This window comes from Harpia harpyja, chromosome Z, assembly GCF_026419915.1.
Source record: "Harpia harpyja isolate bHarHar1 chromosome Z, bHarHar1 primary haplotype, whole genome shotgun sequence".
Lineage (NCBI taxonomy): Eukaryota > Metazoa > Chordata > Aves > Accipitriformes > Accipitridae > Harpia > Harpia harpyja.
This window is the reverse complement of record NC_068969.1, coordinates 75,873,373-75,885,815: the sequence shown is the minus strand read 5'-3', so window position 1 is coordinate 75,885,815 and position 12,443 is coordinate 75,873,373. Positions and strand designations below refer to the sequence as shown.

Here is a 12,443-nt window from a genome sequence, read left to right as displayed (position 1 = left end):
ACCGAATTACCCACTTGGTCTGCAGGTAATTCAGATTAAACATCACATTCTCAAAACCATCTGTGGGTCCCTAAGAAACGTGTTTACTTCGTTTGATTAATAACTGTTCTGAAGAGAAAAGTAAAAACTTGGTCTGTGTTCTAGGTTATCATTTCAAAGTACTTTTTATTAACTATCGATCTCTGTTCTGGAAGTTCAATGTGGAGCTTAACTCACCTACCCCAGTAGTGTGGTCTCCTTTCGGTCCGGTGTAAGAAGTGGGAGTTGGACCCCTCCTTCTGTGCCAACTCCCACGACCTCTCTTCTTCTGGGTAAACACACACTCATCTTTTTCAAAAGTACACTCTCCAGGATTGGGCAGCAATAGATCTGTAAGGAGAGGACACTGTTTAAAACTGCAAATATATTAGACAGGTACAGGGAGAGATTACACAAGGTATGTATTGCATTCACTCACCTGCTGAAACCACATATCTATCTAGCAATACTTACAGTAGTCATAAGGTTATAAAAGCTAGCTTCAAACTGATGTACAAAATTTAATTTCATTTTCTTCACAGCTTTGGGGAAATCTGTGCCCTAGTCTGGCTCACTAACATATGCTAATATTCTTTAAAGCATCTCGTGCAGTTTATTATCTCATCATAGCTCTTACTCTGTCCACAATGGGCTCTACCAGTGTAATTTTCTCCACTACTGTGGCACCCCAAGCAGTTTAATGAGCTCCGGCATGTACAACATGCATATTAAATGAGTATTGTCAAAGATTGGCATTTCTGTAATCTGAAATCAAACGCCACATTTAGCTCTCCTATGTTGCCTTGGCACCATATTCTAATACTGCATACAACAGACCACAGAGCTGCAATTACTAGAGTATTTTCATTATTTCAGTTCTATTAGATGATGCAGAAGACAAAAGGTTGACAATTCAGCTGCTTGCCAGGAAGCTTCTGTCAGCTCTTCTGCTATAATCTGAATCTGTAGTTCAGAAGGAGACACTCTGAGCTGCTTTCACCTTTTGAAAAGGAGGAAGCCTTGTTGCCTCACATACTCTGGGGCATTTTTCGAGCATTTTTTTGCTGCCGTCAGTGACAAGTCCCAGTATGACTATATACCAAAGTGTCAGTTCTGCACCTTTGGTTCCTTTTCAAATTACTTAGGAACTACAGAAAGGCAAAACAGACAATTGTTGGAAATACTTTAGAAAAATGGCATCTTGTTTTATACGTGTGACTTCTCTCTGTTCTGTAATGGTTAGCTGCCTGAATGCATGAAATCCAATCAAAAGAGGTCATTAAATAGTTATTATTACATGGAAATATAAATGGTACGGTAGATCAGCCTCATCACCATTTCAAAGGCATGGCTTTATTCTGAAGAAGAATGGGTTTATAGATTGTGCCCATCTCATAAGAATGGTTTCTAAATTAGGATACAATCATTGCATTGTCAAACCTCAAAAAGCCCCAGAAGAAGGAGTTTGGGTGAGTTCGGAGAGGTTAGCCTGTGCATGTCAGAGCGTAAAGTCTCAGTCAAAAACATTCAGTTCCTCTCACTACAGGAGAGAGAGTTAGACTCATTAGTCTTCATCACAGAACTGCAACTCCGATAAGGGATTGTGTCTTTGCCTTGCACAACTGTACTTCTGGACTTAAAAGAATAATGCTGTGTTTTGAAAATACTGCTTTTCGGTCCATTTCTGGTTTCCTAAAAGCCATTTGAAAACTACTTTCCCCTCACCTGGACTGTTTTGGTTTTTTTAAATTGTAGTTCCCCAAAAGGAATGCTCATCTATATACAACTGCACTGGAGTCAGTGGAGTTAATTAGGAGTTAGCTGGTTCTGCTGTGAACAAAAACTGGCCCTTGCTGTATGTATGCTACTGCAAAGATAGAATTTATGCAATATTTATTGGAAAGAGAAAAGAAAAGAAACCACGGTGGGATGAAGGCAGCTGTAGGATGGGCTTGGAAAATGAAGGTATGCGATGAACTCTTACTAAAAAGGGTAGGAGCTGTTGGACGACAAATATACATGGTCTTACCAGCAGCCTGGCAGCTTCCCAGGCTGAATGATATATCATCCAGTGCTACAAGTCCACAGTCCCAGAAGCTTTTACACCAGCTGACAAAGACAACCTGCAATACATGAAGGAAGTTTCAAGTATCTAACAAAAGCCAGCACTGTTAAGTGTATGGAAATTTAGATTTTTCCACATGCGCTAATAATTTTGACGTCTATAGAACAGAAATGATGAATCCACTTTGTTTTGGCACATATTAACACTGCCAGTGACTGAAATTTCAAATCCAGTGGGTTTTAGATGTATGTTTTCATTCAATAGCAAGTGTTTTCTCACTTTTATAGGCAAATGATGTATCTCAGTATGTAGTTTCCATTTTATTAGGAGAGCGTGTATTTTTTAGTGTATGAGAAAACATGACTCACTGAGGTTGTGGTTTTTCCCCCCCAAAAACCAACATGAACAGCTCAAATGTCCTCAGCTATCTTATCCTTACAACCAGGAGGTTTTATCCATGGAAAAATAAATTTGAACGAGTAATGCAGAGTGATAGCCAAGAGAAATGGCTGTGGCAAAAAAAACGAAGAACAATAGAGATGAGATGAAACTACTGCATAAAATGGAATTATTCAGAAATGACACAAGGCCGTGATATCACAGAGCAGGAGGCTAGAAATGCTAAGCATCATTCACAGTGTTCATCTGGGTTTACGAAGATAAGAATAGCTTCCAAGATGTTTTATTTGACTACACATTAATTCTGCCATAGAAAATACAAGTCACTCATGAGATGACAAAATAAAATGTAAAGAAACTGTAAGAATCCCAGCTGCCTTTCTCCCAAGGCTGACAGAGGTATGTTCGAATTACAGAAGACACAGTAAGGTTTATTTTGTGAAAATACTGCTGGCAGTTTTCTTTGCCTAACTACTGCAAACTATCTGTCTGACCATTGGGGTTATGACCAAAATTTGGGAGGAGCTTTTCAAAACAATTCCTTTGTGATGAGGTCTGAGCTAGTGACCAGAGACGGATGAGTGCCACTTCTAACAGTTTAGTATTCTGGAACAACTGTAAACACCTCAGTTACATATTTGAGGTTAAATGCTGACTGACAGTTTCATGTGGATACAAAAAGGTTGTTAAAAGTCGTGCATGCATTATTTAATATGTCCTCTTTTAACAGGCTCGGTAACATCTTCAATATGGTCATTATACTGGATTTTGCTAGATTGCTTTGCTACGTAGTATTTTTTTACCCATCTGCTTATAAAACAGCCTGAGATGTAACTACACTTAAACCTTTGAGGAATGTATGGGTTATGCTGCTCAAGATGGAGCAATTTTCAAAACCATTTTCCATTCAGTGCTACCAATCCTGGTAATAGTGATTATCTGTCTTGTAAACTGTTACAGGTATGGACTTGAGGAGTGCCCCTGCACAGCGTGCACAACTGCTCAGTGTATCGTGGCCAAAAACTGGCCTTTTTTTTTTTCCTGTAGAGCTGCTCTCTTAGCCTTAAGGCTTAACAGGACAAAAATTGTTTCCTACTTTGTAAGTTCATTCTCAAGAAACAGGCACAATCTATTAAAAAATGGTAGCATCTCTTGGAATAAAGCATACAATAAATACTGATGTTGGGTGGACGTCATTCACCAGACTTTTAATAAATGCATTCTGGTGAACATTTGTAATAAACTAAAGACATATTATAGTCCTAAACCCAAGAATCTTCAGAAAACCACACATGAAAGGGTGAGGTCAGTCCTCGTTTTGTGAAACAACATTTCCACACTGTGGAATCATGTTGTAAGTCATGTTTTCCTATTGACATCACTGGGAGCAGGATCAAGTTCTTTATTCTTAAATTGCAATAATTTGTTCCATACAAGGTATGTAATTACCCACTGGATCCTGCAGAAAGCCCTCTATTTCAAAAGCATCGCAACAATAACTCTTGGTCTCTCAAAGGCCACTGAACCAGTCGCCTTTGTACAGTCAAAGGATTGATCTGTTTCGGTGACACTTGCAAACTTGTTCAGCTTTGTCATCTGTAGCTTTAGCATTACTAATTCTCCACTTGCTTTTTGTGGCATTGAGTGACATGCTGCCATGAGCAGCCTTTATAATTGCATGGGCATGGGGGAGCTTGTGCTTGGGAATTTGGAGTTTCCAGTATTAGCTACAGCAAATGTACTGAAATAGTTCATTGTCCCCTTGGCTTATTTTGTTGCTATATTCTTGATTTAGTTTTAAGCAACGGGGTAGAAGATATTTTTATTCACAGGTCAAATTTATTCACTCTTCTTTTTGTCCTAAATGTCCCTTTTTTGTCATGAAGGGACATCTTTGACTATTTGAACTTTACCTACCAAAATTGTATCAATTTGGATTTACTCAGCTACTCATCACCCTATGTCAGCTCTCTGAATCCTTTCTACAGTCTCGATAGGACTAATCTCATGATGCTTTACATTTGTTCTTGTTTTGAATTAAAGTATTTCCTAGGTCAATTCTTCCAAAAGAAATTTTTATGAAGTTATCTCATGCTTTGGAGAAGAGAATAGGGCAATCTTTCTGCTCAGCTCACACCTTCTTCATAAAACATGACAGATGAACAACATACTAATTGTTTTAAACTAGGTAACAAATCTTCCTGGACTTGCATGCTATCTTGGAGGCTAAATTAAAACCATTATCAAATGCAGGCAGTTGTTGCCTGTGTTACTGAAAAATAAAACATATTTTCCTCTCATGTCTCTTTTTGTTCCAATAACAGGACACAGCCAGGGCATTAGTTTCCTTCCAAACCATTGCCCTGATTTCTGGAAGCTGGTTTGTTTCTTTTCCAGTGCTTAATCAATGTTCCTGGCCTGCAGTCTCAAAGTATCAATAATCAGTTCTTAGCATTTATCCTGGATTATATCAGTAATGAGCAACACCAAAGGAGAACAGCTGGTAGAGCAAGCAGGGTTTGACTTCTCCCAGGACACGCTGTTGGGTTGTGCTGCAGACACTGAGTGAAGTAGAAGGGACTTCTCATCCTTAGCACTCTGCATCTCTACAAATGAGTTAAAATGCATGCATATGAAGTTTACCTGCTTTTGGAGGAGAAAAAAGAGTAGGACATGCAGTAGCGTACCTCCAGTGTAAGGAAGAACTAATAGGGAAACTTGTAAAAGGAGGTCTGGAGGAAGCTGGACTGAGAACAGGAGACAAGGAGAGAAGATGCCCCCAGATCCCTGTGGATTCTGTGTATTTTCTTTCCTACTTGTTTATCCCAGAAAGTATAGCTCTTGCTCAATTAGAGAGCCAGACCAACTAAACAAAAGAAAAACTGTGACAGCAGCCAGATCTGGTGACTTAAAAGCAAGCTATGCCTCTGCAGCAAAGTAATTCACCCAATTCCATCCTAGTGAATATTCCTAGGTTTAAACTACATACTGTATATTGGTGTAGACACAAAACTCAGTCTGTTGCTTACACACGCATATTTTGGTTCAATGTCTTAAAGGAGAAAGGCAGTTATAGTGGAGTTTGAGGTGGGTTTTTTGTGAGAAGCAACTGCTGTAGCTTCCATACAGTGACATAAAACTCAGTATTATGAAATCCAAAAGTAATTCCAGCACCAGAAACAAAAGTGTGACATGACACAAAGAAGCAGTCAAGATGTTTTCACAAAACCGGGAGCCTGACTTTTCAGTCAGTTACACTAGTACACAGCCATATAAGCGGGTAAGCCAGTGACTCATCACCAGCACAGGGAATGGGAGGACCACTCTGATTGTCCCAGGGCTATTCAATACAAATGTTATCAGTGTAGACCAAATTACTTTTATCTAGCTTAATTAAACTACATTTTAAATGGCTTGGTTTTCTTTGTCTTAAACAGTCAGAAACTCATTTATCAAGAATCCAAGTAAGCTATTAAGCCAAAATTAGAATGCCTGCAAGCTTCTGTCATTTAAAATAAAATGATTTAAAATGGCACTTGCCAGGCAAGTTCAATTTCTTGCCATGTAAATACAATGAGCTTCTGCAGGAAAAATAACGGATTATGAAATCTTCTACATAGATAATTGGATAACATTGGTAATAAGCTTGTGACATTTGAACAAATATTTTTTAAAATCTTTCCTGTCCAAGGGTAAATGGGTTGCAGAAACAAACAATGAAAGAGAAACATAAAGTTAACAGAACAACCTAGGGCCACAGGCTGTTAATGCTACAACTGTACTCACTGGATTGCACGGTCTAGTAGAGAATACTGCCTGTACAGAAATGTATACAGGACACCGATATCCTCAGCTGTCCCCCAGGGCCCTCCTAGATTTCCAGAAATCTGCTATTATGGCTCTATCTTCTTTTCAGTGAAACAGTTTCCTTAGTTCTTTTTATAAGAGGGAAAGGTTCTTGCCTTTAGACTTAGGAGACTTGTCAGATGATGTGGCATTGTAATATCACAATATTAAGTACCCAGAACAAAAACTGAGCAAAAAAAGGAAGTGTCAGTTAAATATCACAGATACCAAAATGAGGTATGTAATATTTCATGCAAGATATCTCCTTGCTTAGCTACTGTGAAGATGCAGGCCACTTAAGTCATACTTTCTAACCTGAATAAATTTTAGTTTCCAGTATGTTGTTTCCATAACAGTATATCAAACACCACAAGACAGTGGCGTTCACATTTTGCAAGCACTAATCCTACTATTTTCAGACCCTAACCTTCTTATTGTAAATTGGCATTTCCAGTGGCTGTTCTTTAAGAAGTTTCTTGCTTTAGAGGTGAGAGATGGAAGGACAGAAGGGCCATACTATAAAACTGCAGCCCATTCCAACCTCTTTAGGTTGCATACCTTATCGTGGGAAGACTGATCAAGGGTCACGTCAGAACAGTACCAAAAAGCTCCTTTATTTGACACAAGTGAGGGTTTTTCAGAGGAGGAGGAGGGGATGAGGACTAGGACGTCTCCTCTCCTCCACTTGGTATTTGAGTGGAGAACTGTGTCGTTTATACTTGTTCACAGGGATCTAGGACGTCATCATATATCCAAGATTGCTTTAGTCATTTACCTATGACTTCAGTGGGCAAGCAGGAGACACAAATTTCTCAGCAGCAAAGACAAATGCTAGAATAATTTAATATTGAGCATCATCACAGTGATGATGTGAGAACAAAGGTCCAAAGACACTCCTACCAAGCCCTAGGAAGGCAGGGGGGTAATAATGGATGTTTAGGGACAGCAGTACAAGAAACAAATCAACCATAAAGCTATTTGTGCCATTATATTTTGTTCAGCCCCCAGAGAGTTGAAGAACTTGCTGAACTGGAGGTCACACCTGTACCACTGTGTTTATGGTCACTGTGAGGTCTGTTTTCCATGAATTTGCCTAATCCCTTTTTAAATGGATGTATACTATTAGCTTCCACAGCATCCTGCAGCAAAGGATTTCAGTGTTTAGTCATTCCCAAGAAAGTCCTCCCTTTTGTTTGTTTTAAAACGTGTAAATATTGAAGTGCAACACTCAGTCATTTGATTCTGCTTTCTCACAACTGCAACTAAAATTAGTTACAGAGGATGGGTGAAAACAAACAGAGGAACTCAAGGAGAGTGAGGAAAAAAAAAATCAGAGAGGAAGAAAAGTACATTGAAAGAATTAAAACCCAAGAAATGCTGCCACAACGACTCTGATGGAAGTAGGGTGGGCTGTTACGATGTCAGCTACCTTTCTGAGGATTTGTTTTTGAACCCCAGGGAGGTATTCAAGCACTACAGTGCTAGGTAACATTGCAAAAACTTGCATGAATGGATAAACAACATCAAATGTTTGCTTTTGAAAACCTGAGCTTCAGAATGGTGAACCAAATCTAGCAGAAATGAACAGAATGGATGTAAATAGACCCAACTGCACTCAAACCTTCATTTTAATCTAGGCATTTGAACTTTCCTGTGAAGTTGCATAAAAGAAATACCTTTCCATGGCAGCATATACACACAAACACACACAGAGTATCAAAATGCAGATACTTGCTCCACGGTGCATGTGAGCATCTCCAGGTTACATATGGCATATGTGAATTTTTCTTTCTTTTCTTTTAGCTCTGACATTTTTCTGCCATGTATTGGCCTGCAAGATCAGTTTCAGTACATTCAATCAGATCAAAAGACTCCACATATTTCAGACTCAGATTTTTATGCTGCCCTTTAAGAGGCTTATAGAACAAAGCATGAAGGGTTTCATTTATTTTTAAAAATGTTAGGAGGGTTTTTTTTTATTTCTACCTTCCCACATTTATTCCCCAGGCACTACAGAGTATAAAAACAATACTGTATGTGTATAGGATCATAGGTACTTACACTATCTAAAAGAGAGAGTGCCTAAAGTACAAATTGAGAAATCAGGATTTTAAGTTTCCTGCCTTCTTGCTAGCATTATATAGCATATGTATTTGCAGTATGTACACATATATACATATATATCTATATGTATAAACATTTATGACTTGCTTAGCTGGATCATACCCACCTAACCTTTTCAACATGGTATTTTCAAAGTGTCATATTAAAGCCTGTTGGCCAGCTTCATGTTTCCTGCTCATAGAACTCAAGCCAACAATCCATGCCAGACTGCAGTTAGCTAATTGAAAAAGAACTTGCAAAAACCATTACACAAACCAAGAGATGAAAATCTGAGCCTTTTTATTGTCCTGATGCAAACAAGTATGTTACCAAAATTAAAACACATCAGACAGATTTTGTATTGTTTTCAAAGCCTTGGGAGTAGGATTCATAGTAGAAGAAAGATGAAGGACATAGGTAATCAGGTATTTTAGAACAATTGTTTTCCGGCTGCAAAATCGTTATGACCTTCGGGACTCCCTGGCCAAAGCAGCATTACAACTGCCTTACTGACTTCACTAGCCATTAAGGAACTGGCAGGAGACTGTTTACTGTTTCCACAGGCACTGACCCTATCTACAAGTACACCGAGTAACCAAGAAGTTGATCAGCCAAACTACTGTGCATGCCTACAACTTCTTATCATCCAAGTCTAGACATAATGCATCTCAGAAAACAATATGATGGGCACATCAGCCACCACATCTGTATTAGAGGAAAGGTGGTAGCCCTACCTTATTTTGAGACCACCTCACTCCATTAAAAAACTGGTTTTCACTTGCTTGTAACATTGCCAAGATGCAATGATTTCAGCTCAGACTTTCCATGCTGGGTCCTTGCTTCAGGCTTGTTTTGGAAGACTTAAGCCAAAACAGTTCCATCATTTCCGAGAACAAGGCTAGGAAAAAAGGTTTTATTTTGCCCCTATTTAAAAAATTCTTTGAAAAGCTTGGGCACTCCTAGGCTTTGGAGTCAGAACATGAAAAGTGTCAGGGTTTGGTCTTTGTGCCAGAACTGTGCTTTCTGTCAAGTCATTAGTTTTTGAAAACCTAAAATTTGTAAGAACTCAGACAAGCAGGGCAAACAGTCTGGGACATGGACAGGATTATAGGGAAAAAAATTGGACTGTCCAGAGCTGAGGAGTAAGATAGGGAATGGGGCGGGGGGGATGACAGGGAAGGGAGGGGGTGTGCAGAATTGCTGCCTACAGGGCAGGATAGAGAAGACAAAGATGCATCAGTGAGGAGGCAAAAGACACAAGGACAGGTTGGAGGAGACAGGACAAGAAAGGTCAAGCTTCAGCGAGGTTGTTTCTCTCATGTTTCTTTATACTGCCTCTCCCTCCAGAGACTGAAGTGTAATCCCTGACTTGCTGGTTCCCACCACTCCTTGCTGTCAGGCGAAACATGCTCTGATGCACCTCTATCTCTGGCCTACAATGAAGACAGCTGCTGAAATGAGTGTTCCTTGTCAGCTATTTCACTAGGTCCTAGGCAGACATATCTTTACAGATAACTAACCTAAGTGTTTATACAATGCTTTATACACAGTGCTCCTTTATTTCCTTCTGTTGGCTTGGAAAAGAAGAAACAAATAAAATAAAGCACTAAAGGACCTTTTAAATTATTAAGGTTGAAGAGTTGGGCATGAGATTGCACGGAAAAGCCAGAATTGGGTTCACTGTTCAACTTCATTCAAGCCTGCCTGTGAATATTACAAGCAGACATCTGGTAACTACACCAGTTTTTCACCCTTGCCTTATGGCAAGCAGACACACACTTAAACTTTGGCATCATTTGTCTTTCACATGCTACCTTCTCAGCTGTAAACATATCTTGATATACTTTTCCATAATAACATGCTTCAGGACTTCACCCGTTGTCTTCCATCTACTATTTGTCTAAGGAAAACTTTATAAACTGATGATGTATATACACAGCCATCGTGAAAACCATAAAAACGTTATACAAAGTTCAGCACATTATAGCTTGCGCATGATTTATTATGTACCAATGGCTTCTATTACATATGCAAAACTGAAAATTAATCCCTACTCTAAACCTAATTTAATTTTCCAATCCAGGAAAAAAGACAGTGTGAGAGAATAGGTTTAAAACAAGGGTAAGGTAGAACTTCACACCCCACCTCACCGCCAAATACATAGTTATTTGGCTAAGGGGCGTTTGAATTATGATATGCTGAACACATGCCAAGTTCTCTAAAGCTCAATAAATCTCACTTTTTGTGATACTTGAGAAATGCCTCCTCAACAGAATCATTTTGCAACTTGTTTCCATGGGAAAGAAGGCTTTCCCATCACAAGACCTGAAGGACCCACTGAAGGGTTTTGAGAATTGCCAGAGGCCAACAAACCCTCCTGCTGCAGAGCACAGGGTTTCTTCCCTGCTGCAGACCTTCGGGCTCAGAAGCAGTGAGGATATTCCCTTGACTTCTTTATTTTCCTCTGTGCTGCTTTCCCCATCTGTTACTGCCTACAGACAGACTGGTAACTACAGACATGAAAGCTGCAATTCATGAAAAGATTTCCATCCCAGGCAAGCTTCTTCACAAGTGTTTTAGATATACTAATTTCTAGGAAAACATAAAAATAGTTCCTCATAAATTCATATTGGAAAAGATTTTCCATGTAAATGTCAGATGCTAAAAAATCTGCCACCTACAAGGCTGTAAACCATTTTTAACAGTCATGCTCAGCTGTCATCACTACTCATACAGTGTATTACGTTACACAAGCTACTGAACCTTTTTGGAATTAATAAAGAAATACGTAAACAGGAGATGGCAAAAGTATGTTATAAGCTTGCCTTTTTAACCAATACCTTTTCATGATTTAAAAAAAAGAGAAAAATACTTTTCTGCAAGTATTTTGGGATGATAATATGAGAGACTTTTCTATCATGCACTTGCTGGGCAGTAATAAAATTATTTTTTCTATATCAGTTGAAAGGGAATTAGAAATTCTGTTATGTTTAATGCATTAAAAAACATACATAAAAATCACATCAATTTTTTAAGGTATCAGATCTCCGAGAGAAAACACTAGCCAACAATTAGGACTGAAATTCTCAGCGTAAATTTCCCTTTTAACACCGTTAGGCAACTTTTTTTCTGGTCAATTTTTTCTTTTACAGGGTATTTACTTCAAAGAAAACCACTTTTTTTTTTTTTCCAGAAAAGTTAAACTCAATAACTACTGCCATTTGAAAAATTACTTTATAGTGGGGAAAATGCTTAAGATGTTTGTCTGTAATTTAGAAATACTTGAGTTACAAGACAAGCTTTCATTCATATGTTCACAGTACTACTGCACTCTGAAAAAAAGCTGGATTTATCTCAGTGTCATGAGGTAGCGATCCATCTGGTCCTCCTTAGATGACCCACAGATAGTGAAAACCCATTACAGCAATCAGGATAACTGCAGAAGTAGCACCTACACAAATTTGTGTAAAAGTCAGTCCTTGTGAAAAGAGTGGAGCTGAGGAATAACAGCAGCTTGAGGACTTACTCAAGAGGTGATGTGAAATATTTTGTTATTCTTATTAACTTGCTGAGATAATGAAGTGACCTGTCCAACCAGACATTGCAAATACTTCAAGTCCATTCCTCTAATTACACTGACTTCTGGTTTTGTATTTTAACCCAGTGGTTGAGTTTAGGAAAATAGGATCAGCTCCCCATTTTGACCAGAACTTACCCGTACTGACTTCTTAGATTAATTAAAATCTGTAACTGAGTACAGTGATGAGAATCACGTAGGAAACAAACAAACAAAAAAGACTGAACGTGGAGCCTGCTGAGAAACCAAAACACAACCAGCTCTCATTAGAGCTCCTCAAGTGAAATCTCCACAAATAGTGCGACTACAGTTGAGGACACCAGAGCAACACTGCCCCATTTCTGGTAGGAAGCCCCTTTATCAGGGCTCCCATGGGAGCCAGGCTCTGAAGAAATACTCCACTCCCCACTGTACTGCCTGGGGAACTCTATTTCA

At 38.9% G+C, this 12,443-nt stretch overlaps 1 protein-coding gene across 2 annotated transcripts in view; it reads right to left on the bottom strand.

Annotated features, from left to right (window-relative positions):
• Positions 1-12,443, bottom strand: part of MAMDC2 (MAM domain containing 2) — a 63,765-nt gene that overhangs the window by 7,210 nt on the left and 44,112 nt on the right. The window contains exons 10-11 of one of the 2 annotated variants that reach the window (XM_052778594.1): positions 2,048-2,141; positions 217-369 (exon numbers count right to left, since the gene is read on the bottom strand). In XM_052778594.1, the coding sequence (XP_052634554.1) occupies positions 217-369; positions 2,048-2,141 (247 nt within the window). The remainder of the gene's footprint in view (positions 1-216; positions 370-2,047; positions 2,142-12,443) is intronic. The other variant, XM_052778595.1, reaches the window with a different exon arrangement.